The sequence below is a fragment of the Scyliorhinus torazame genome, chromosome 14, assembly GCF_047496885.1.
Source record: "Scyliorhinus torazame isolate Kashiwa2021f chromosome 14, sScyTor2.1, whole genome shotgun sequence".
In the NCBI taxonomy this organism is placed as follows: Eukaryota; Metazoa; Chordata; class Chondrichthyes; order Carcharhiniformes; family Scyliorhinidae; genus Scyliorhinus; species Scyliorhinus torazame.
The window spans coordinates 126,740,334-126,766,403 of NC_092720.1; the positions used below are offsets into that span (position 1 = coordinate 126,740,334).

At 52.0% G+C, this 26,070-nt stretch overlaps 1 protein-coding gene across 1 annotated transcript in view; it reads right to left on the reverse strand.

Annotated features, from left to right (window-relative positions):
* The window catches only part of LOC140390021 (anoctamin-7-like), a 172,031-nt gene that overhangs the window by 55,223 nt on the left and 90,738 nt on the right, over nt 1-26,070 (reverse strand). The window contains exons 12-16 of the mRNA XM_072474849.1: nt 24,000-24,137; nt 18,675-18,773; nt 16,311-16,413; nt 9,902-10,013; nt 3,971-4,025 (exon numbers count right to left, since the gene is read on the reverse strand). Of these exons, the coding sequence (XP_072330950.1) occupies nt 3,971-4,025; nt 9,902-10,013; nt 16,311-16,413; nt 18,675-18,773; nt 24,000-24,137 (507 nt within the window). The remainder of the gene's footprint in view (nt 1-3,970; nt 4,026-9,901; nt 10,014-16,310; nt 16,414-18,674; nt 18,774-23,999; nt 24,138-26,070) is intronic.

Genomic DNA, 26,070 nt, shown 5'->3' on the forward strand with positions numbered 1-26,070 from the left:
CGACAGTGAAGGAACGGCTGATATATTTCCGAGTTAGGATGGTGAGTGACTTGCAGGGCTATTTCTATGTGGTGTTGTACCCAGATAACTTCTGCCTTGTCCCTCTAGATGGTAAAGGTTGTGGGTTTGGAAGGTTAATGCTGCAGAAGATTTCGAATATGCAAACACGTTGGCGTTATTAACATCTGTGGTTTGTAGTCAAAGTGTAAAAGGCTTGCACAGAATTTAAGAAATTAAAAACAAAATATCTGGGGCGGAATTTTCCATCGGCCGATGCCAAAATCAGGAAACGTGATTGGGCGGAGAATTAGTTCCGAAGCCGAAATCGCAGCCGGCGTCGGTTTCAGGGTGTGGTGGTATGTATTAGGGGTAATACGGTACACCATGAATGCCGAGGAGCTATTGGAGGACAGATGCTGGGTCCCGATTGGATCTGCCGCCTACTGGGCTCCACCCAGATAGGCGGGGCATAAGAACCCGGTTTGCTCCCAGCAGCTGCATTCTGTGACTGAGCTGCTGGGGAACAAGTCTGCTCAATAAAGCCTCGATTGAAGTTCTCCACGTCTCGCCTCGTGTGTGATCGATGGTGCTACAATTTATTGAGCAGACTTGTTCAGACTTGTTCCCCAGCCTGGACCCTCCACGCTTCAGAAATTCGCCACTCTTCAGTAGAAAAGGAGGCCCAAGCCATAGTGGAAGCTGTGCGACATTGGAGGCATTACCTCGCCGGTAGGAGATTCACTCTCCTCACTGACCAATAGTCGGTAGCCTTCATGTTCGATAATGCACAGCGGGGCAAGATAAAGAACGACAAGATCTGCGGTGGAGGATCGAACTCTCCACCTACAACTATGAGATCTTGTACCGTCCCGGAAAGCTGAACGAGCCGTCCGATGCCCTATCTCGCAGCACATGTGCCAATGCACAAGTGGACCACCTCCAAGCCCTCTACGAGGACCTCAGCCACCCAGGGGTCACTCGCTTCTACCATTTTATAAAGGCCCGCAACCTCCCGTACTCCGTCGAGGAGGTCCGAACAGTCACCAGGAACTGCCAAATCTGCGCAGAATGCAAACCGCATTTTTTCAGGCCAGATAGAGCGCACCTGATAAAGGCTTCCCGTCCCTTTGAACGCCTCTGTCTGGATTTCAAAGGCCCCCTCCCCTCCACCGATCGCAACATGTACTTTCTTAACGTTGTTGACGAATACTCCCATTTCCCCTTCGCCATCCCCTGCCCCGACATGACTGTGGCCACGGTCATTAAAGCCCTCTGCACCATCTTTACCCTGTTCGGTTTCCCCGCCTACATCCATAGCGATAGGGGTTCCTCCTTCATGAGTGACGAGCTGCGTTAATTCATGCACAGCAAGGCATAGCCTCGATCAGGACGACCAGCTACAACCCCCGGGGGAACGGGCAGGTAGAGAGGGAGAACGGAACGGTCTGGAAGACCGTCCTACTGGCCCTACGGTCTAGGAGTCTCCCAACTTCCTGCTGGCAGGAAGTCCTCCCGGATGCCCTTCATTCTATCCGGTCCCTGCTGTGCACCACCACTAACCAAACGCCTCACGAGCACCTCCTTGTCTTCCTTAGGATGTCCGCTTCTGGAACGTCACTTCCGACCTGGCTGGCAGCCCCGGGATCCATCCTGCTCCGGAAACATGTGCGGGCGCACAAATCAGACCCACTGGTGGAGAAGGTACATCTACTCCACGCCAACCCGCAGTACGCCTACGTGGCGTTCCCAGACGGCCGACAGGACACGGTCTCTCTGCGGGACCTGGCGCCCGCCGGAGCTCCCCACATCTCCCCAACACCAATCACCACCCCCTCACTCCCGCCGGTGCACCCCACAGCCACCCCCTTCCCAGGGGGGATCGGTTCTCCTCCCAGGCCCGCCCAGGAGTAAGCAAACAGAGAGGGACAGCGCGATGCTCCCAGAGTCGACCGGACCCGAGCCAGCACCACCACAACCACCACCCGGGCTGAGACGATCGGAGAGGGCGACCAGAGCACCATCTCGACTCATCGAGTTGACTTAAGATGTATATAATTCAGTGGCCCAGTAAAAGCGGCATTGTTGTAAATAGTTAACGCTGGTAATCGGGTAAAATGTGACTAATTCGGTGGCCCAATAAAAGCGGCATGGTTGTATATAGTTCAATGGTTAAGGCACCAACCCTGTAAACCACTACCACCATACCACCCACCACCCCGCCAGGTTCCTTTTTAACAAGGGGACAATGTGGTGGTTTGTATTAGGGGTAATACGGTACACCAGGAATGCCGAGGAGCTATTGGAGGACAGATGCTGGTCCCGATTGGATCTGCCGCCTACTGGGCTCCACCCAGATAGGCGGGATATAACACCCCGGTTTACTCCCCACAGCTGCATTCTGTGACTGAGCTGCTGGGGAACAAGTCTGAACAAGTCTGCTCAATAAAGCCTCGATTGAAGTTCTCTACGTCTCGCCTCGTGTGTGATCGATGGTGCTACACACGGCTAATCACAATTCGTCATCGCCTCGACAGCGGCATCAATGTATTCCCGAGCACACGTACAGTAAGTGCCGTTGGCATATCATTAGCGGGCCCGATCTGGTATTCTCCGGGGCCTCTGTGATTCTCCGCCACTAATGGACCGAATTCCTGACCATGAGGTTCACTTGTGCTTTTAAAAGTCGTGAAACCAGCGTCATGGCTGCTGAGGGAGAGAGAGGGGGTACGGAACATGCCCAACATCGCCATAGTTTGTTGATAGTTGTGTCGCTGGCTGGGGTGCTTCTGCCAGGGCTGGAGGGAGTAGCGGGGGGTGGCCAGGTGGGCTGTGTGTCCGGGTGGATGGGCACGGAACGTCATCACTGTAGCCTGCAACGCAGCCATGCAGCTGCACACTCCGCTGATGCCCACTGTGAACTTAGGGCCACAGGTCGTATCGGTGTCCCCCCAGACCACTCCCCGAGGTGTCCTCTGGCCCCAGCCGACCCATCAACCATAAAGATGCACCCTAATCGCCACAAGTGCCATCTTGTTGGCCGGGATGTTGTGTGTGGGGAGTGAAGTGTGTATATGTGGCTGCAGCTTGTGGGTCTCCTGACTGTCAATCTGGCGAATCCGGCACCGTTTCTCAATGGAATCGATTGTGCTCTCCGTGACGCCGGTGCTAGCCCCTTAACAGTCACAGGTGCGGCGCCAGTTTTGCTGTCAAGGAAGTCCACGAATCCTGCCCTGGCGTCAACACTTAGTTTCAGTAACGGAGAATCCAGCCGGTGAAACGTTGCGATGGTGCTGGGTTGGTGGTAGAGAGTGATAGACAAAGTGAACAAGAATGCATCTTTCAAACTTCTTCCTCAAGCAATGCTCAGTCACAGAAAAGGGCAGAGGATTGGGCTTCTAAAGAAAATATTTAAAAAGAAAAATTGACAATAATACTCCCCTTTCAATTTGGACCCGTTCGTGGAGATATGGTTGGGCGGACATTTTCCAGGCTCAGAAACCTTGGTTCCAAGTCCCAGGGACAGGGGCATTTTAGAATTCACATCAGAGAATCTCATCCGTCAAGGAGCAACTGAGGTGCCACCCAACAGGACAGTAGAAACCCAGAACTAAGTCAGGTTGGTTTCTGTGGGCCTTGCCCTGCTTTACAATGGAATCCACAATTGATCTTAATATGACTTGGGATCCATTGGGCTAGCTGGGGCGAGTTCCTGGGATATCGCAGAATGATCCGAGACATTCCACCCAAAACTGTGCCTGTCACATGGCGAGGGCATGGATGGCTGATGTGGCCACCCAGACCCAGATTTCCCAAGCAAGGCTGTCTGGCCTGGAAACCTAGTGGATTACGGTGTGCCTCCCAATTTTTCTGCCTTTCCCATCTCCTGAAATCTTGGGCCTTAAGGTCCTGATGAACTGACGCTCTGAAGGTGAGCTGAGATTTCGATAAAGCGCTGTTTAATGATACCTACACCCTCGTTCCTGATTCCAAACAGTGAGCCATAGTGTCCGGGATAACCAACAAACCTGAGGAAGACAGCAGAATGGAAACAGGTTCAGCATTCGAGCAACATAAGCAGTGCAGAAAACAAATAGAAACGAGAAACCAGCGATTCGGGAGCAAGGATGTTACCTTTGGATTTTACCACCTCCACGTTCAACGTATGGAAAATTAAAACAAACTTCTCTCTAGTTATTGTTTCAATAAGAGGGGAGGGGGGGGGGCAGCAGCAATTACACTAAAATTTAAGTCACTGATGCACAGAAAGTCGAAGAAGCCTGCACTGGGTGGCGGTTATCATCTTTGATGAAATGTCAGATGACTGTGCGGTCGATGTGCATATTGGCTTTCAAAAGCTTAACCCAGATGACCATAGGCTGCTTTCCCCTTTGAGGGGGAGACTGACTGGCTCTCTGTTATTTACAGCACAGAAGGAGGCCATTCAGTCGATCGTGTCTGCACTGGCTCCCAAAAGAGCTACCTAGCTGATCCCATTCCCCCAGCCCTATCTCCGTAGCCCTCTAAATTAATCACTTTTAGATATATATCCAGCTCTCTTTTGAAACCTCCTATGGAATCTGCCTCCACCACTCTCCCAGAAAATGCATTCCAAATCCCAACAACACTGAGTAAAGAATTTTCTCCTCATCTCAAACCTAGCTCTCTTGTTGACCATCTTGCAATTGTGACCCCTAGTCACTGACATACCAACTAGTGGAAACAGAATATCCTTCTTTACCCTGTCAAAATTGTTCAGAATTTTGGACACCTCGATAAGGTTGCCTCTTTAATCTTCTCTGCTCCAAGGTGATTTAACCTGAGGATTGTCACACCTCAGGCGAGGGGCAAGGTTAAGAAGGCAGTGCCAGGGCGGCACGTGGCGCGATGGTTAGCACAGGGACTACGGCGCTGAGGACCCAGGTTCGAATCCCGGCCCTGGGTCACTGTCCATGTGGAGTTTGCACATTCTCCCCGTGTCCGCGTGGGCTTCACCCCCACAACCCAAAGGTGTGCAGGTTAGGTGGCTTGGCCACGCTAAATTGCCCCTTAATTGGAAAAAAAAAAGAATTGGGTACTCTAAATTTTAAAAAAAAGAAGGCAGGGCCTTCATCAATAACCTCAGCCGGAGTGGGGAGTGAGCCCGCACTGTTGGCCTTGCTCCACATCACAAACCAGCTGTCCAGCCACCTGAGCTAAACTGGCCCCCCCTTTTTACCACGTGACAGACCTGCTGACAAAAATGAAGTCCATAGGGTTAAAGGGACAGAGGCTGCGTGGACACAAAGTCGACTCAATGACAGGAAGCAGGAAGCAATGCTAAATGTTGGTTTTCAGACCGCAGGAAGACGATTCCAAAGGTCAACCCACTGCACTTCCTGATACATATTAATGACCTGGAGATGGGTAGACAGGGCATAATTTCACTGTTTCCAGCGGACACATGTAATATTTCCCATTCACAAGTTAAGCAAATGACAACTGCACCTTTATTTTCATATAACCACAACGCAGAGACTCACAGCTTTGTGGCTGTAAGTCAGCTTCCAGGATCGAACTGATACAGAACTCCAAGCTTGCTACGGTGATACAATCCCCCCCATCCCCACTCCGGTCGCTGATTGGGTATCTGGGACATGTGACCCTCCAGACAGCTCGCCCCATAAAGGCGACAAATACCACATCCCTCCCTCTTAATCACTTAATCCCCAATAAAGTTACTTAATCCCTATTAATTAGAATATTAGACACGTGCAATCAGACCATCATATATTGAGTCTTTCAGGTAGTTTGCTTTCTAGTCGAGCGGAGTAATTCCTCCGTCGGGGGTGCTTCCACTGGGGAGCTTTCTGCAGAAATCACTGTACCCGGCATCTCCTCAGTTACTGGTAACTCAGCTTCATCTGTTTCCATGGGGGCGACAGACATGCAAGTCACAGGCTCGTTCACTTCACTGCTTGGATAGTCAACAGCGTTTCCTGCTGGCAACATGGTTTTAGGAGGCAGTACTGGCTGCTAGGTCAACTCTGGCCTTGTTAAAGGTCTATATGTGTCCGGATGATTCTTCCTTGTACATCCACCTCATAAGACAAAGATCCTGTTTTTGATACAACTCCTGGGACCCAACTGAGCTGCATCCAAAATTTCTGACACACACGGCTTCCTCCACTGAAAACAAGCTTGTTGATTTGCCTGACTCATGATTTTTCTTTTGACTGCAGACTGGCCTCTACCCTCCCTGGCAAATTCGGAAATACCAGGCTCAGTCTGGTCCTAAGACACTCTGCTGGGCCGCATTCCCGATGTAGAGTAGGAGTGGTTCTATAGCCCAGAAGGCAAGGTGAGATTCTGGTCTCCAGGGTCGCCCCTAACTGTTTCTTATGACCCGACTTGGAGGTTTGGATTCCTCGTTCAGCCAGTCCGTTAGATACTGGGTGGTTAGGCGCAGTCCTGATGTGCTTGATACCATTCAAGAAGGTGAAATTCTGAAATTCAGCATTTGTGAAGGCTGTTCCGACACTGTGACTTCGGTGTAGCATTGGCGGAAAAACGGTGATGCAATTTCTTAATTGTGGCATATGACATCGTCAACTTTATTCCAAACACTTCCATCCATTTTGAATGGGCATCAAGAAGGAGCATAGCATTGTGCCCAAGAATGGCCCCACATAATCAACATGAACTCATATCCATCACCGGACTGGCCATTCCCAAGGGTGCGGTGGGGCTGTAACAGGCAAGCTTTGTTGCATTTGGCAGCACTTCACCAGACTCTCAATGTAGATATCAATGCCAGACCACCATACATAACTGCTGGCAAGCATCTTCATCCTTAGATATACCCGATGGGTACTGTGCAATTCGGTTAGGAGCAACTCCCCTCCTGGTACAAGGACGTCTACTCTGGCTCCCCAAAGTATGATGCGATCATCGCAACTTAATTCACCCTTTTTGTATAGCATGGTTCATCTCTTCACAAACTGGCTCACTGGCCCAACCTCTTAGTGTCCTGTGCCTCACTTTGGACAACTGCGGATCCCTGCTGGCCCAGTACTGATTTGCTGCACCAAACCTGGCAGCATGTCTTGGAAATTCATCACCATGACAATTTCCTGCGGTACCGGGGTAGGTGCTTCACTCTCTGGTAAAGGCAGGTGACTAAATGCACCCGCATTCGAGATATGTTCTCCAGGCCGGTGCTCTAATGTATATTCGTAGGCAGACAGAATTAACGCTCAATGCTGAATTCTTACTGTTGAGGTTTAAAAAGACCCAAGAGTGGTCTGTCATCCGTAACAATGGTAATGTGCCTGCCATATACATACTGGTGGAGGGTAACAGATTTTACGGCATAGATAGACTGTTCAAATGGACACACACGTGGTGGGTAAAACTTAATGCTGGGAAACAGGAAGTGAGATGTATTTTGGTTGGAGGAATGAGGCGAGATGGTATAATTGTACAGTGGACGCAGAGACCTAGGCCCTCTACGTACACAAATGAAGGTGGCAGGACACAAGTTCTTTTAATTCTTTCTAGGCCAGCATTTATTACCCATCCCTAACTGTCCTCGAGAAGGTGATGGTGAGCTGCCTTCTTCAACCGCTGCAGTCCATGAGGCGTAGGTACGCTCCCTGGGCTGACAGGAAGGGAGTTCCAGAATTCTGACCCAGTGACAGTGAAGGAACGGCCGATATATTTCCAAGTCAGGATGGTGTGTGACTTGGAGGGGAATTTGCAAGTGGCGGTGTTCCCATGTATCTGCTGCCCTTGTTCTTCTAGATGGCAGTGGTCTTGGGTTTGGAAGGTACTGTCTAAAAAGCCTTGCTGAGTTCCTGCAGAGCATCTTGTAGATGGTACACACGGCTGCCACTGTTCATCAATGGTGGCAGGGGTGAATGTATGTGGAACGAGTGCCAATCAAGCGGGCTGCTTTGTCCTGGATCGTGTCGAGCTTCTTGAGTGTTGTTGGAGCTGCAATTATTTCGACAAATGGGGAGTATTCCATCACCCTCCTGACTTGTACCTTGTAGATGGTGGACTGGCTTTGGGGAGTCAAGAGGTGAATTACTCGCTGCAAGATACCTAGCCTCTGACCTGCATTTATATGGCTAGTCCAGTTCAGTTTTTGGTCAATGGCGATTTCTAAGATGTTAATGGTGGGGGATTTAGTTACGGTAACACCACTGAGTGTCAAGGGCAGATGGTTAGATTATCTCTTAGTCATCGCCTGGCACTTGTTGAAAAATGTATATGGAACCCTTGCACTTATTAAAAGAGGCTCTTAAAACATTCATTAAACCTCAGCTGGAATGTTTAGTTCAATCTGGGCATCATGGTTTAGGGTGGATGTCAAGGTTTCAGATAGAGAGAGATATTCCAGAGTGGTATCAGGGATAAGAGATTTTATTTATGTGGAAAGACAGGAGAAGCTGTGGCTTTGATTAGAAAAGAGAAAGTTAAGAGGATGTTGATGGAGCTGTTCAAAATGATGAATGGATTTGATGGAATAAATAAGGAGAAAAGGGGGGGGCTCACGTGATGTGAGCGGAGCGGCTGCGTTTTCGCGAGCTCTGGCTCCACTGGTCTTTTAATCCTTTATTTTATTCTAACTCCGATTACATAATTATCTTTTTTGGGGATATATGTCTTGCACTATGTCCCTGGGATGATCCTGGTCCGAGTTTGATGGTGAAGAGCCAAATTGAATCAGAGAGAATCTCACTTGATTGAGGCGGTTGGAGGTGGCTGGGGTAGGGGCCAGTTTGCAGTGGCGGTTTAGCTGGTGAGTGGGGCCCACGCCTCGGTGCTGGTGCCGGCACTGGGATGATGACCGCCGTTGCGAATGATGTTCTGGATGATGAACTGGGCTCGGTGGTGCAGGTTTTTGGTGCTCACTTTGATGAACGGCGAAGCATCCTTGAGGAGGTTCCACTGAGCACATTGTATCCAGTCTTCGAGGCCTGGGGTTGGGTGGAAGCCACGACCATTGGTCTTATGCTCTCCTGTCCATGTTTTCATGCTCTTATCCTTCTCTCCCTTGTTCTCTGCCGGTGCGTATAGAGGCACCAAGTTGAGTCTAAAGATTGTACTCAGCCAATGATGGTCGGCACGGTAGCGCAGTGGTTAGCACTGTTGCTTCACAGCGCCAGGGTCCCAGGTTCGATTCCCCGCTGGGTCATTGTCTGTGCGGAGTCTACACGTTCTCCCCGTGTCTGCGCGGGTTTCCTCCGGGTGCTCCGGTTTCCTCCCACAAGTACCCGAATACGCGCCGGAATGTGGTGACTAGGGGCTTTTCACAGTTACTTCATTGCAATGTAAGTCTACTTGTGACAATATTATTATGAGGGCAGGGAAGTAGACCTAGGTAGAGTGCTCTTTCAGAGGGTCGGTGCAGACTCGATGGGCCAAATGGCCTCCTTCTGCATTGTAGGGTTCTATGGAAACTATTGGACAGACTGCAGATTATCAGTAGGACAAAGCTGCAAAACGGCTTCTCAATGGACATTTAATTCAGACATCAGAGGGTGGTTGGCATCCAACAACCAATTCGTAACATGAACCAACATCCCAGAACCACTTAAAAAAAATTAATTTAGAATACCCAATTATTTTTTTTCCAAAAAAGGGGCAATTTAGCGTGGCCAATCGACCTACCCTGCACATCTTTTGGGTTGTGGGGTGAGACGCACGCAGACACGGGGAGAATGTGCAAACTCCATAGGGACAGTGACCCAGGGCTGGGATCGAATCCGGGTCCTTGGCAGCGTGAGGCAGCAGTGCTAACCATTGCATCCCAGAGCCATAATCCAGTGAGATTAATCCAAAAGCAAATCGCAGCAAGTGTCAAAACCCAAAAGCAAATCCCAGCAAGCCAAAGCTTGAACAGGGAATTGCTGCTTACCGGCCTTTGAAGAAAGCAATGTAGATTGGCGAGGAATAGAAGTTGACGAACTGGAAAACAAACACCTTGAAGGTTAAGGCATCTTCATATTGAGACTGAGTCCTGTGCATTTCTGGAACAGATGGAACAAAGAGACTAAAATATCCAAAGTGCTACAAAGATAAACACGATATTCATTTCCTGCCTCTCTTCCTCTTCTCCAACTCTCTCTCATATACAATATTGTTTATCCTATCAACAGGGGACCCAGTTGGACTTCCAGTGGGGAAGGATGTTCTGTGTGGGTGCAAGGAAGGTGGCTCTCCTCCGTAAACTCATAAAAACGGCACTTTTCGGACAAAGCTGCAAAATGGCTTCTCAGTGGGCATTTAGTACAAAACTTGACAGAGCCAGCAAAAGCCTGGAGAGGAGAACCAGGATAACAGCGAACAAGAGGAGCGAGTCGGAGCTGGCCATTCCCGAGCGAGCTGGGTTGCTGGGACCCACGCCGGACTATCCACCGAGAAGCGAGTGGATGGACCTCCTGACTCAGGAGCTCCAGAAACACAGAGATGCCATCAAGCTGGAAATGATGGCGACAGTGAAGGTGGGGGTCACAGACACCCTGGCCCCCTTCAAGGTGGCGTTGGAGAAATTAGAGTGACGACTGGAATCACAGGAAACAACAATCAGGGATCCAGAGAAAGTGGCGACCGACCAGAATGACCGAATCGCCTCCCTGGAAACAGTGGCAAGGTTAGCGGTGACGCGAGGGGCACTGAAGGGGAAGGTCGAGGACCAGGAGAATCTGTCGCGCCACCAGAATCTCTGTGTCGTGGGCCTGCCAGAGGGCATCAAGGGCAGGAACCCCACAAAATATGTGGCCCAGATACTGGGTAATCTGGTCGGAAGGGAGAGCTTCCCCAAACCCCCGGAGATAGACAGAGTCCACAGGTCACCCCGGCCGAATAGCAAAGCTGCACCGATACCAGGATTGGGAGAAGATCCTGAACTTGGCAAGGTATACTCAGTCCTGTCTGCGGGAAGGCCATTCAATCCAAGTCTGCCAAGACATTGGGGCAGACGTGACCAAGAGCCGCGCTGAATTTAACACAGCCAAGGTGGCCTGTACAAGAGTGTGATGCAGTTCGGGATGCTGTACCCGGCCAAACTGTGGGTAACCTTCCAGGGGAAGGACTGCTACTTCACCACGCTGGCCAAGACTGATGGGTTTGTGCGCGGGCACGGGCTGGGAAGGCAGCAACAACCGCGCCAACAGTGAAGGTTAACTCATCTTAAAGAAAGAGACATTTACGCGGGCAAAACTGCCTCACTTTCGACCTTAGCATCTTCAAAAGATGGAGACAGGACGACGGGACTCTGATGGTCAGGGACATGTGCACAGACGACAGAATAGCGGCCCTGGGGGAACTCACAGAGAGGTTCCAGTTACCAAGAGGAAATGACTGGAGATGCATTCAGGTCAAAACATCCTCTGCAAGGAAACAACAATGCACACCCAAATACCAGGATATTCATTAGTAGAACTACTGACGTGGGCAACCAAGGGAAGGTAAACTGTGAGGACTTGTACGGGCGACTGTTGGAGGAGGTACGCTGATCCCTGGATGAGACAAGGAAAAAATGGGAGGAGGAACTGGGCATAGAGATAGTGGGACGGACTCTGAATCGAAGCACTGCACAGGGGGAAACTGAACCTTCAGGCTGAGCCAATGCAGCTGAAGGAGGTGCACAGGACACACCTAACCAGAACCCCAATGAGTGGGTTCTTTCCGGAGGTGGAAGACAAATGTGAAGTGCCAGTGAGGCCTGGCCAACCACCCCCACATGTTCTGGGCATGTCCCAGACTTGTCGGGTACTGGGTGACCCTCTTTGAGGCCATGCCCAGGGTTGTGGGAGTGAAGGTGGAGCCATGCCCAAATGTGGCAGTCTTCGGGGTATCAGATCAGTCAGAGGTCTAACTGGGGAGAGGATGCTGACGCCCTTGCCTTTGCCTCCCTGATCGGCCACCGGAGAATGCTGCTCAGCTGGCGATCGGCAGCACCACCTAAGGATGCAGACTGGCTGTCCGACCTGGCGGAATTTCTCAAGCTGGAGAAAATAAAATTCACCATCTGAGGGTCGGAAGAAGCCTTCCAAGACCTGTTTGTGGCCAGCAACCTCTTGGGGATGGGGGGGGGGAATGGGGGGGGGGGGGGGGGGGGGCGGATATAGGCGAGCCACGGGAGAGAGAAGAAAAAGACAGGGGGAGAGCTAAGCGGGGGAGGAACAGGAGAGCGAGGCGAAGACACGCAAAAAGAATGTGAGGAGCAAGCAGGAGGGACGAAGACGCAAGGGACCAGTCCGAGGGCAAGCTAAGGCCCAAACCAAACAGTGAATAAATGCTTGGAAATACGTGTTTTGGCCGCCATATTGGGGCATGTAAAATATGTATGCTGACTGAATGGTCACGGTCACAGTTGTAGTGAAGATACTTGCTTCTGAATATATGTGTTGGTTTTTGGCGTGGTTTTGTAATTTATAAATTGTTGGATGTGAAATTCTGAAGACTCAATAAAAACATTTAAAAAAAAGAAACGAGACCCAGCTACTCTGGACCACTCTCCTCTCTGTCCAGCATTTCTACAGCCACCATTAGGTAGGGTATCTGTGTGGGGTTGCAGAGACACTTAAGTTGTCTTTTGCTCCAAGGAAAAGCTCTCTCGCTTCTGATAGCACGTTGAGGATAGTTGGCAGCAAATCTGGCTCTCAAAGGTTTACTTTTTCGCAATCGGTTACCTCACCCTACAGGAGGTGGTACATTATTTGTATAGTGAAGGATATGGTGAGATGATAGCTTTAGTGGGTTCATCCTTGAAAAAGGGACAATGTTTGGATTTTATGGGCCTTCTCCTGATCTTCAGGATCAAAGGAAGGCCAGTCCTCCATTCCAGTTACCTTCATCAGTGACCTAACCAAGAATAAAGCTCTAGTCGGGTCCCATTTAGAACACTGCGTTCAATTCTGGGCACCTCAGCGATGTGCCATCAATTAACACAAGACGAGTAGTGAACAAAACTGTGGCTTTAATAAGCTAAACAGAAAGCCTCCTGGTCACTGATCCCGAACTGGGGCAGGGCCGGAAGTCAGCCACCTTTATACCAAGCCCGAGGGGAGGTGGAGCCATCAGGCAGTGGTTTACCACAATACATGTAGTACAGCAACAGTTTACCACAATCCATATAATACACTAACAGTGGTTTACCACATTCACCCCCTGTTTTAAAAAAAGAGTCCAGCGGGGGTGAAGTGGACTTAAAGGTCGAGTCTGTCGGGGGCCTTGACCTTCCGCCGTGATCGCCTCAGTCCCGGCTGTGGTGTGTGCACTGGTGTCGAGACCTGCGCATCCGGGAGCGTGTTGTCTTCTTCTTCGCCCAGTAGTTGAGTCGGTGGTGGGGGGGAGGGGGTCGGTGTATGGGTGGGGGTGGTGGTGATGGTCGCCAGTGGGCCTACGGGTGCCAAATTTTGAAGTAGCCGGGTAGTGGTGGAGAGAGACGGTGTAGGGTCGGGGGTGGTGGTGATGGTCGCTAGGGAACCTGCAGGTGCCAAATCCCGAAGGGAGACTGTGCCCTGCCGCCCGTCATGATGTGCCACGTTGGCATATTATGGGTTGGCATGGAGGAGCAGGCCTTCTCGACGAGGGGATATGATTCATGACTCCTCGCATGCTTCCGGAGGAGGACGGGCCCTGGGACTGTCAGCCAGGACGGGAGCGAGACCCCGGAGGTGGACTTCCTGGGGAAGGCAAACATACGTTCGTGAGGGGTCTCATTGGTGGCAGTGCATAGGAGCGACCGGATGGAGTGGAGTGCATCGGGAAGGACCTCCTGCCAGCGGGAGACTGGGAGACCTCTAGCCTGTAGGGCCAGCAGGACGGCCATCCAGACCGTCACGTTCTCCCTCTCCACCTGTCCGTTTCCCCGGGGGTTGTAGCTGGTCGTCCTGTTGGAGGCGATGCCCTTGCTGAGCAGGAACTGACACAACTCGTCGCTCATGAAGGAGGAACCCTGATCGCTATGGGGAAACCGAACAAGGTGAAGAGATTGTGCAGGGCCTTGATGACAGTGGCAGAGGTCATGTCAGGGCACGGGATGTCAAAGGGGAATCGTGAGTACTCGTCAACAATGTTGAGGGTGTACACGTTGTGGTCAGTGGAGGGGAGGGGCCCTTTGAAGTTGATGCTGAGGCGCTCAAAGTGGCGAGAGGCCTTTACCAGGTGCGCTCTGTCGGGTCAATAGAAGTGCGGTTTGCACTCCGCGCAGACCTGGCAGTCCCTGGTCACGGTCCTGACCTCCTCGATGGAGTAAGGTAGGTTGCGAGCCTTGATAAAATGAAAAAAACGGGTGACCTCCGGGTGACAGAGGTCATTGTGGAGGGCCCGAAGTCGGTCTACTTGTGCGCTGGCACATGTACCTCGGGATAGGGCATCTGGGGGCTCATTGAGCTTCCCAGGTCGGTACAAGATATCGTAGTTGTAGGTGGAGAGTTTGATCCTCTCAGGGGTCCACTGAACTTTAAGGTAAGGCTTTGGAGGTGGCACTGAAAGTCGAGCCCCAGTAATAGGGCAGCGCAGAGATGGGGGAGGACTTGGAGCTTAAAGTTAGTTTACTCTACTCCTTGTACCGAAAGGGTCGCTACACAGTACCCCCGGATTTCTACGGAATGTGATCCGGAAGCCAGGGAGATTTTCTGGGTCGTGGGTAAAATTGGGACGGAGCAGCGCCTGACTGTATCTGGTGGATAAAGCTGTCTGTGCTCCCGGAGTCGAAGAGGCAGGCCGTCTCGTGCCCGTTGATCCGGACGGTCATCGTGGATTTCGTGAGATGATGAGGTCGAGACTGGTCGAGTGTGATGGAGGCGAGCTTTGGAAGGTGGTGGGTGGGTTGGTCGGAGGCAACGGTGGCCAGCGTACGACCGGGTGAGCAGGGGTCCCGGGTGGTGGTGGAGTGGTTCCAAAATGGCGGCCCCCATGGGTCACGGATGGCGGGTGGCATCGAAGGTGGCGCCACAGATGGCGGCCCCCATGGGTCACGCGTGGCAGGTGGAATCAAAGATGGAGGCGAAGATGGCGGCCCCCACGGGTCGCACATGGCTGGTGGCAGCGAAGATGGCCCCGCCCACAGGACGCACATGGCGGATGGCGCGGCAGATGAGGGCAGTCCCGACAGACAACAGGCAGCGCTGCTGGGCCTAGGAACTTTAGGGACAGGTCGGGCCTGGCAGACTTTGGCGAAGTGGCCCTTCCTCCCACACCCATTGCAAATCGCGTTCCCGTGCAGGGCAACGTTTCTGGTGTGCTTACCCTGGCCGCAAAAGTAGCATTTCGGGCTTCCGACGTTGGCGGGCTGCTGCGTGGCACAGGCTTGCGCCGCACTCGAGTCGGGTGATGGCGGCGCCCACGACATCCACGAGGGTGCCGCGTGATCGGAGGTGTAGGCCTCCATGTTCTGGAAAGACACCTCCAGCGAGTTTGAGAGCTGCACTGTCTCTGGGAGGCCGAGTGTACCCCCTTCTAGCAATCGCTGCCAGATGTAATTGGATTTAATGCCCACGACATAGGCATTCCTGATCAACAGCTCCGTGTGTTGGGTAGCCGATACCGCCTGGCAAGCACAGTTCCGGCCGAGTACCCGCAAAGCACGCAGGAGTTCAGCTTGTGATTCTCCGGGACGTTGTCGCCTCGTGGCAAGGAGGTGCCTGGCGTACACCTCGTTTACTGTCTTCACATACCATCTCTTCAGCAGCATTATCGCCTCCGTATACGAGGGGGTGTCTCTGATAAGAAGGAAAACTTGCAGGCTCACCCGTGCGTTGAGTATTTGAGTATTCGGTGGAGGATCCAAGGTAAGCTTTGAAGCAGCTTAGCCAGTGGTCGAATGTCACAGTGGCGTGGGCTGCCTTTGGGTCCAGCTCCAGGCGATCAGGCTTGAGTGATGAATCCATCTTAAAAGTTTAGCTTATTAAATTGATGTGCCATCAATGAACACAAGACGAGTAGTTAACGAAACTGTGGCTTTAATAAGCTAAACAGAAAGCCTCCTGGCCTCCGATCCCGAACTGGGGCAGGGCGGAGGTCAGCCACCTTTATACCGAGCCTGAGGGGAGGCGGAGCCATCAGGCAGTGTTTTACCACAATATATGTAGTACAGTAACAGTTTACCACAATACATATAATACACTAACAGTGGTTTACCACACTCAGGAAAGAATTGGAAGACACCAAATCTGACAACATGCAAAAAGACTGCAATTTAAAAGGCATTCACAGATTTCCACACGGTCCGCGGTTTGGAGTGAGGCTATGATCATCTGATTGACCCGGTTTGTTCCTCTATAACAATCAGCTATGTACATCAAGAGGGAACTTACCCCATTTAGTTAGGAAATGGGCCAGTGATGTATACACCTTGGCCATGACGAGAATAAACAGGAGGTTGACTATTGATCCCGTTATACTGGCAATCCTTGGAGCCTGGAGAGAACAGAATACAATACAGATTAGATAAAAATTGCACACTAGGAGAAGATACTATTTAACCCACAGATTTCTGAATACAAGGAGATATTGGTTGGAAATATAGAAAGTTATGATTTTAAAATATATCGAGTCCTCATCTTCGCCAAGTTGCTTTAGGCCCTGCATCTCTCTGATTGGTCCTGTCTCCCTTGCTCCCCCATTGGCCCTAGATCGTGACTCGGCTTACCCGATTGGTCCTTGACTCTACATCCCCCATTTACCCTTGACCCTGTCTCCTCCCCACCGATTAGCCCTTGACCCTGTCTCTTCCCCGTTGGTTGGCCCTTGATCCTGCCTTCTTCCGATTGGCCCTATCTCCCTTGCTCCCCCATTGGCCCTAGACCCTAACTCCTCCCACCCGCTTGGTCCTTAGCGATGCCTCCCTTTGATTGGTCCTGTTTCTCCCGCCATTTTCCCTTGACCCTGTCTCCTCCTCACCTGTAATAGCCTGCACCGGACTCATCCAGCTGGGGATGATTGTTTCCCCGTGCTCATTGGACTGAGTTAACCCGTGTGTGTGTGTGTAATGCTGTTGCAAAATAAAAAGACTTTTAAGAAACTCATTGGACTCCCCTCGCTTTATAAAACTGGCGACGATGATGAATTGGAGCTGTCGGCATGCTGCCTGTCGACTGAGCTACCTCCCCAACATTTGTTTTAAACGTGAGGACTATGGCACAGACTTTGTTTCTAGTGGTGATTTTGTTTTCTTTTTCGTAGCCTGGAATGTCATGGAAGGGGAGTGTCGGGCCAAGGTATTGCTGCCGGGTTGTGAAGTATGTCCGCTGGGAGTGATCTGGAATCTGAAGTGTCTGGCAGTACCGGATGCGGTATCTTCTGAGTAACTTCTGGTGACGGTTGTGCAGCGTTTCGGCGTCTCTGTCTGCCGTTGTTTCCTGATGCTGGCAGAGTGGTCCACTGGGGGTGCCCGCTTTCGAGTTTTGCCGCTGCCCTTTTGGAACGTCATTCTGGTCGTGAGTGCGGAGAAGTGTTTGGAAGATTGTTCTGTGGCTGCTCGGACTGTGGGATTTGCAACAGTGATGTTTTGCCTGCGAGCTGACAGTTGTTGTGCGACTGCAGGTTTTGTGCCTGGAGACTCTGTTGCCGTTGAGTTGAATGGCCATTCCATATGTGACTTCTGGCCCTGTGCTGAACCTTTATAAAGCTCTGGTTAGGCCCAACTACAATTCTGGTCACCACATTTTAGGAAGGACCTGAGGGTCCTTGAGAGGGCGCAGAAGAGATTTACCCGAATGGTTCCTGGGATTGAGGGATTTTAATGACAAAGTTAGGTTGGGGAGATTGTTGGAGCAAAGGGGATTGGTAATGACCTGGAACTTGCTGCTGATGAGGGTGGTGGATGCAGAGATGATGAATGATTTCAAAAGGCAATTGGATGGGCACTTAAGGGAAAATTAACTTGAAAGACTACAGGGACATAGCTGAGAAATAGGACCAATTATTACAGAGCTAGCATGGACTCAATGGGCCAAATGGCCTGTTTCCACAGCATTGTGTTTTGAATACTGTATAACATGATTATATTAAAGAAAGGTTTCCATCAGTTCTCTCAATTGGTTGTAACAGAAAGGCAGGGGGACTAGTGGATTGGCCAAAGTTTACCCTCAACCAATACTTGAACCACATTATCTGGTCATTGCTGTGGGAGCTTGCTATGCACCAATTGGCTATTGCGTTACAACAGTGTCTGCACTTCTGTGTGCTCCGTTGGCCCTCTAGTTTTTATTTTATTCGGTTTTGGGATGTGGGCATCGCTGGGCTGGACCAGCATTTGTTGCCCATCCCTAACTGCCTTTGAACTGAGTGGCTTGCTAGGCCATTTCAGAGGGGGGTAGTTAAGAGTCAACCGCATCGCTGTGTGGGTCTGGAGTCACATGTAGGCCAGACCGGGTAAGGACAGCAGAATTCCTTCCCTGAAGAACATTAGTGAACCAGATGGGTTTTTACAACAATCGGCAAAGGTTTCACGGTCATCGTTAGACTTTTAATTCAAGACTTTTATTGAATTAAAATTTCACCATCTGGCATGGTGGGATTTGAACCCTGGACCCCAGAGCATTACCCCGGGTCTCTGAATTGCTAATCTAGCGACAATACCACGAGGTCACCGCTCTGGGCGTGTCCTGAGGATGTCACAGGCACGACAGAAATGCAGGTTCTCTCCTTATCTTTGCACCGGGAAGTAACCTACTCACTGTTGCCATGGCGATGGTGTTTCCTGTCTTATATATGAGGATGCTAATTATGGTTCGGTACAGAATGACGGAAATCAGGAAGATGAGCACCACTGCAACCTGCAGGAAAGAAATCAGAGTAAGCATATGGCAGCTCAGCCTTGGGGTCAGTGATACCCAGACCCTGTTAGTCAATGCTACAGGCATAACTGTTTAATTATTAACTGTACTATTCAAATGCAAGTATTTCCCTTCATTTAATTTTCATATATATATACATATGTTGTGTGTATATGTATATTTATTTATAAATTCTTAATGAGTACATATATATTGTATGTGTGTATATATATATATATACATATATATACTTTATTCCATGTGTGCCCTGCCCAAAGACAGTTTTCATTGGATCCCTATAATGCAGAAGGAGGCCTTTCAGCCAATTGACCCCCCCAAGGAACGCGGTTTTGGTGCGGGGCTGCGGAGAATGCAGCCCACTTTTTCTTTAAGGATTGGGAATGGCTAATTCTGCTTTATTTCTCCTTTCTGTAACTGTGAACTTGATGACCCAGAATGAATACAGAGAAAAGTCCCTTCTAACCAGGGGCAGCACGGTGGCTCAGAAGCTAGCTCTGCTGCCTCACGGCGCTGAGGACCCCGCTTCGATCCCAGTTCCGGGTCACTGTGGAGTTTGCACATTCTCCCTGTGTCTGCGTGGGTCTCACCCCCAAAACCCAAAACGATGTGCAGATTATCATAGATTATCATAGATAGGTGAATTGGCCACGCTAAATTGGGGGGAAAAAACTGGGCGCTCTAAATTTATTTTTTTTATTCCCTTTTCACTAAACAATCAGCTCTTAAAACACCAAAGCACCAAAATTATGAGGGACATAGATAGAGTAGAGTGCACCTTTTTTTCTTGTTTCATTGTTGCTTGCGAGGTGAGTGAGCCGGGATGGGAGGAGGGTAATCAGCCGGGGGGCAGGGGGGGGGGGGGGGGGCAGGAGGCTGAGGCGCCATGGGTCGGGGCTGCCAGGCTACCTGGATGGGCTAGTTAATGGGAGTGCAGTGAGGGTGGGGTGAGCAGGTGGTTAGTGTAACAGAGGGGGATGGGATTGTTGTTTTGCTTTCGGGAGAGGGGAATGTGGGGGCAGCTGCTGCTGTGCAGCAAGACGGGAGGTGGTGAAGGAATACATCCGAGGGTGGGCCTGGAGGGCCGCGTGACACATGCCAGGGGCTGGCCCAAGGGATATGGTCGATCGGGGGGGGGGGGTTGACCCCCGACCAGGTTGGTCACATGGAATGTAAGAGGGCTGAATGGGCCAGTGAAACGGTTGCGTGTGTTTGTGCATTTGGGGAGCTTGAAGGAGGACGAGGGTTAGATATGAAGACGCGGGGGGTGGAGGTGCTGATAAACAAACAGGTGGCATTTGAGGTGGGGAATATTGTGGCGGATTTGGGAGGAAGGTTCGTGATGGTGAGCGGGAAGCTGGAGGGGATGCCAGGGGCCTTGGTGAATGCCTATGCCCCAAACTGGGACGATGTGGAGGTCATGATGTGGGTGCTGGGGAAGATCCCGGAACTGGACTCGCACCAGCTGATCATGGGAGGGCATTTGAACACGACATTGAACCAGGGTCAGACCGTTTGAGCCCAAGGTCGGGGAGGATGTCGGCGGTGGCGAAAGAACTGAAGGGATTCATGAAGCGCATGTGGGTGTAGATCCACGGAGGTTTGGGTGGCCGAGGGGGAAGAAGTTCTCGTAGTTCTCCGATGTGCACAGGGTGTACTCTCGGATTGATCATTTTGTGGTGGTCAAGATGCTGCTGGCAGGGGTTGTCGAACAGGGGCACTCAGCGATCGTGGTTTCAGACCACGTGCCGTACTGGGTGGACTTGCAAGTGATCGGGAGGGGCAGCACCCGCAGTGGAGGCTGGGCGTAGCAGATGAGTAGATGAGTGAGCGGGTGAGTGTCTCCATTCGGGAGCATGTGGAATGAACAATACAGATGAGATTTCTACCCCAACGTTATGGGAGATGCTCGAGGCAGAGATCAGGGGGGAGTTTATATTGATCTGGCCGCACCGGGAAAAGGTGGAGCGAGCAGAGATGGCAAGGCTGGTGGACGTGATCCTGTGGGTGGATCGGAGGTATTCAGAGGCCCGGAGGTGGGATTGTTGAAGGAGAGGCAGAAGCTCCAGATGGAATTTGGGTTGGTGTCAGCGGGGAAGGCAGTGGGGCAGTTGCGGAGGGTCAGAGGGGCAGTGCATGAGTATGGGGAGAAGGCGAGGAGGATGCTAGCCCACCAACTTAGGAAACAGGTGGCGGCGAGGGAGATCAGAAATGTGAAGACGGGAGGGGAAGGGGGGGTGCTGGACCTGGTGGGGGTGAATCGGGTTTTATAGGAGGCTCTACGAATCGGAGATCCCAGCTGAAGGGGACGGAATGCGGCAGTTTTTGGATGGGTTGGAGTTCCCCAGGGTGGAGGAGGACTTGGTGGAGGCCCCCATTGGACTGGTTAAGGTGCTGGAGGGCATGGGGGCGATGAGGCCAGTTGGGTTCCCTATAGAATCTTATGAGAAGTTTGCTGGGGATCTGGGGCCTCTGCTAGTGAGGGCATCTAATGAGGCGAGGGATAAGGGGAGCTCCCCACTAATTTATCATAGAATTTACAGTGCAGAAGGAGGCCATTCGGCCCATCGAGTCTGCACCGGCTCTTGGAAAGAGCACCCCACCGAATGTCAACACCTCCACCCTATCCCCACAACCCAGTAACCCCACCCAACACTAAGGGCAATTTTGGACACTAAGGGCAATTTTTTAATCATGGCCAATCCACCTAACCTGCACATCTTTGGACTGTGGGAGGAAACCGGAGCACCCGGAGGAAACCCACGCAGACACGGGGAGAACGTGCAGACTCCGCACAGACAGTGACCCAAGCCAGAATCGAACCTGGGACCCTGGAGCTGTGAAGCAATTGCGCTATCCACAAGGCTACCGTGCTGCCCTACATTATCGCAGGCATCCATTTCCCTAATATTAAAGAAGGATAAAGATCCAGAGCAGTGTGGATCCTACCTTCCGATTTTGTTGTTAAATGTGGACGCCAAATTGTTGGCAAAGATCTTGGCCTCACAGATTGAGGACTGTATTGCCTTGGCAATAGAGCCATTGGCCATGGCGCTTAGAGCGTCAAGGAGTTGGAGAGGGGTTGTGCGGGGGGGGGGGGGGGGGGGGCGTTGAACACAGGGTCTCACTATATGCAGACGACCTGTTTTATATTTCAGACCCACTGGGAGGAATCAGGGGAATTATGGGTATTTTAGAGGAGTTTGGCCAGTTTTTCGGATACAAGCTAAACATGGGGAAGCGTGAGGTCTTCACGATCGAGGTCAGGGAGCAGGAGAGGAGGTTGGGTGAACTGCCTTTTAAGATGGCGGGGGGCGAGTTTCAGATATTTGGGCATTCAGGTGGCGCGGGGATGGGAGTAACTTCACAAATTGAATCCGTTGCGGTTGGTGGAACAGATGAGCAGGGGATTTCAAGACGTGGGATGCGCTGCCGCTATCTCTGGCGGGGCGGAGGCAGACAGTGAAAATTACGGTGCTGCCGAGATATTTATTTGTTTTGCAGAACCGCCCTATCCTTGTCCCCAAATCATTCTTGAGGAAAGTTAATTTGTTGAGCTTGGGGGTTTGTGTGGGCGGAGAAATCCCCACGGGTTAAGAAGATCCTGCTGAGTGGGGGGGGGGGGGGGGGGGGGGGCTGGGGTGGGGGGGGGGGCGGGCTGGCCTTGCTGAACATGATGAATTATTAATGGGCAACGAAAATCGCTATGGTGGGTGAGGAAGTGAATAGTGGGGGAGGGTCGGCATGGGGGCGGTTGGAGGCAGCCTTTTGCAGAGGTATGAGTCTGGGGGCCTCTGCCGCCCTCGCCGGCCAGGTGCCCCACGAGCCCAGTGGTGGCGGCCCTGCGGGTGTGGGGACAGTGGCGGCAGCTTTTGAGGTTGGAAGGTGCATGGTACGGGCACCAATTGGCGGTAATCATGGGCGGAATTCTCCCCCCCCCCCCACGCCGGGTGGGAGAATCGCCGGGGCGCCGCGCGTGTCCCGGCCCCGGCACCCGCACACGATTCTCCCACCCCCCCCCCCCAAACCGGCGCGGCGGGAATCACCGCTCGCCGTTTGTAACGGGCGAGCGGCGATTCTCCATCCCGGATGGGCCGAGCGGCCTGCCCAATACGACGGGCTCCCGCCCGTGACGTCCACACCTGGTCGCTGCCGGCGGGAACAGCGTGGGAATGCTGGGGGGGGGGGGGGGTACCTGTGGGGAGGGGGGGGGCCTCAAATGGGGTCTGGCCCACGATCGGTGCCCACCGATCGGCGGGCCGGCCTCTCTGAAGGAGGACCTCCTTTGTTCCGCCGCCCCGCAAGATCCATCCGACATCTTCTTGCGGGGCGGCCTCGGGGAGGACGGCAACCGCGCATGCGCGGGGGGGTGACGCCAGTTACGCGGCGCCGGCCGCGTCATTTACGCGGCGCCGCTTTTACGTGGCGCCAATGCCCGGCGCGCGTAAATGACGCGACGCTGCTGCTAGCCCCCCGGGGGCGGGAGAATAGGGGGCTGGGAGCGGCCTCCGATGCCGGACTGAAACACTCCGGTTTTCACTCCGGCGTCGGCACTTAGACTCCCGATGGGAGAATTGCGCCCATAGATTTGCACCAGGGGGGTTGGATGTGGGGTTTCGGGGGTGGCGATGTGGGTGAGGGCGATAATGTGGTTATAATAGGGGGGGCAGGTCGGGAGGAGCAGAATGGCAGGGAATCGGGGCGTTCGGGTAGTTTTTTTTTGTATGAGATTCCTCTTTGTTCTTATTCTTGTGATGGTTTGAGTTTAATGTTATATAAATGCCTTAATAAAAATAGTTTTTTAAAGGGGCAGCACGGTGGCACAGTGGTTAGCACTGCTGCCTTGCGGCACTGAGGACCCAGGTTCGATCCCGGGTCACTGTCCGTGTGGAGTTCGCACATTCTCCCCGTGTCTGCGTGGGTCTCACCCCCACAACCCAAAGATGTGCAGGGTAGGGGGATTGACCACGCTAAATTGCCCCTGAATTGGAAAATAAAGAATTGGTTACGCTAAAATTTAAAATATATATATATTTAAAACAAAAAAGAATAGAGAGGTTTTTGATGGCCAGTGGAGACATGATAGGCCGAAGGGCCTCCTTCTGAGCTGTAAATACTCTATGACCGGACTGAAGCAGAGAAGAAACAGACCAAGTTAACAAGGAATGGCAAAGAATGTGCGTCGTATATAATGAGTGACCTTCCTACCAGGAGCAGAACCACCATGAAGCTTGCGATAACTCGCTGTACCCTGTCCTTCCCTGGAAAGTACGGCTCCTCCACCCCAGTGATTGGATTCTTCGTCATCATGGGAGCCACAGCAGCAAACTCGGCACTGGGGCGCTCCTGAAATGAAAACCCCCCAAACAAATTAACCCGTCCGAAAAGAGGTGCAATCACCACAATGCAAATCGACAATTGACAACTGAATGTCTGCGGTTCCCAATTTACAATTGCAGTTTTGAAACTAATTCAACATTTAAATAAAAACAAAGACGTGCTGGAAAGGCTTAAAAGGCCAGGAGACTTCTGTGAAGCAGGACACAGGATTACCGGGAGACTGCCTAAATATGGAGACCCCCCCACCCCCAGGGAACCCCTAACAAAAGGAACCCTCCCCAGAGACCCACTAAGTAGAGAACCCCCCCAAAGAGACTCCCTAACTAACACCCCACAGAGGCCCCTAGATAGGGACACCCCCACAGAGATCTCCTAACTAAAGGGACCCACCCCCTCCACGGGATCCGCTAACTAGGGGTACGCCCATCACAGTGACCCCCGAACTAAAGGGATCCTCTCACAGACCCCTAAGAAAATAAATCCCTCTCCAGAAGCTACAGGGCCGTTCAGTCAGGGGCAGTGAAAAACATTACAGCTGTAGCACTCACCTGGAAGCACCATGTGTCCATTCCTGCAAAGAGAACAACTGTGACCTGTGTTTAAACCCCTCAGATCTTTTAGCAGCAAGCCATTTATTTATTTCTGGTAGTGGGCTGTGATTGACAGCTTCAACAAAACAGCTGTGAGCTTTTGCTCAATTCATTTTCTTCACTCTTAAGTGCAGTAACTACAATGTTTACAAACATCAACCACATCAAAGAGAGTTGAGTGCTGTCAATTTCCAGCCCAGCACTCCAAAATCAAAAGCGTGAAGGAACGTGATTGAAATACCTCTCTTTGATGTGGTTGATGTTTGTAAACATTGTGGTTACAGCACTTAGAGTGAAGAAGATCAATGAGGCAAGGCTACAGCTGTTTTGTTGGAAGCTGTCAATCACAGCCTACTACCAAAAATAAATGAATGGCTTGCTGCTAAAGGATCTGAGGGGTTTCAACACAGGTCACAGATGTTCTCTTTCCAGGGATGAGACCCATGGTGCTTCCAGGTGAGTGTTACTGTCCCGTGTGGACTGCTCCCCAGCTTCAGACAGCGGTCTCCTTTCTGGGGGTGGCTGTGGGGGACCTCTAGTTTAGGCGGTTCCTGCTGGGGGGATCCTTTAGTTAGGGGTCCCTGGGGGTGTCTCCCTATTTAGGGGCCCATGTGGGGTCTCACTCTTTCGGAGGTCCCTGTGGGGGTCTCCCTATTTAGGGGATCCCTGGAGGGTGGGTAGCAGGTCGGGTCATTCCCGTACTTGGGGGAAGGGGAGGCACCCAGAATATCCGGGGGTAGAGGGCTGATTTGTAATGCAGGGGCTGACCTGGGGTGGGGGGAGGGGAGTGGAGGGGGGGAGGGCTGACCACGGGACTTCGCTTTCGAGCCATGCGCTCAAAATGGCAGCCCAGTAGCGGGAATCCCTCTTATTCCGCGCCATGCATAAATTTGCATGGCGTGGGCCACTGAATTGCGTCGTGATTTGTGCTCCCGAATTCGGTAGTAATTCTCCTCCATGGGGAGAACATACGGTGCGATCTATCGGCCGCGTTCCAGCGGAATCAGATGGGGGGGCGCAGCCGGTAGATCCAGGGAGAGGTCTCCTCCGGGATTTCCGACAACTGTTATGCCTCGCGAGATGTAACCACATCTCGTGGGACGTTGCGATCTGGATCTCGTTGACAATGGGCGGCACCCATTCTAGCATGGGTAAATGAGTTTCAGAACCCACTTAGCCAGGCTGACGCCGGATCTATCGGACACCCGGCATCTACCGGCCTCGCCGGGGAGAAACCAGCCGGGCGCCCTTCAGTACTGGTCCCCACAAATGGGGACCAGGCGTAACTGCATCTGGGGGGGGGTCTCCCAGGTGACCGGAGGCCCCCGGGTGGTCATCATCTGACCAGC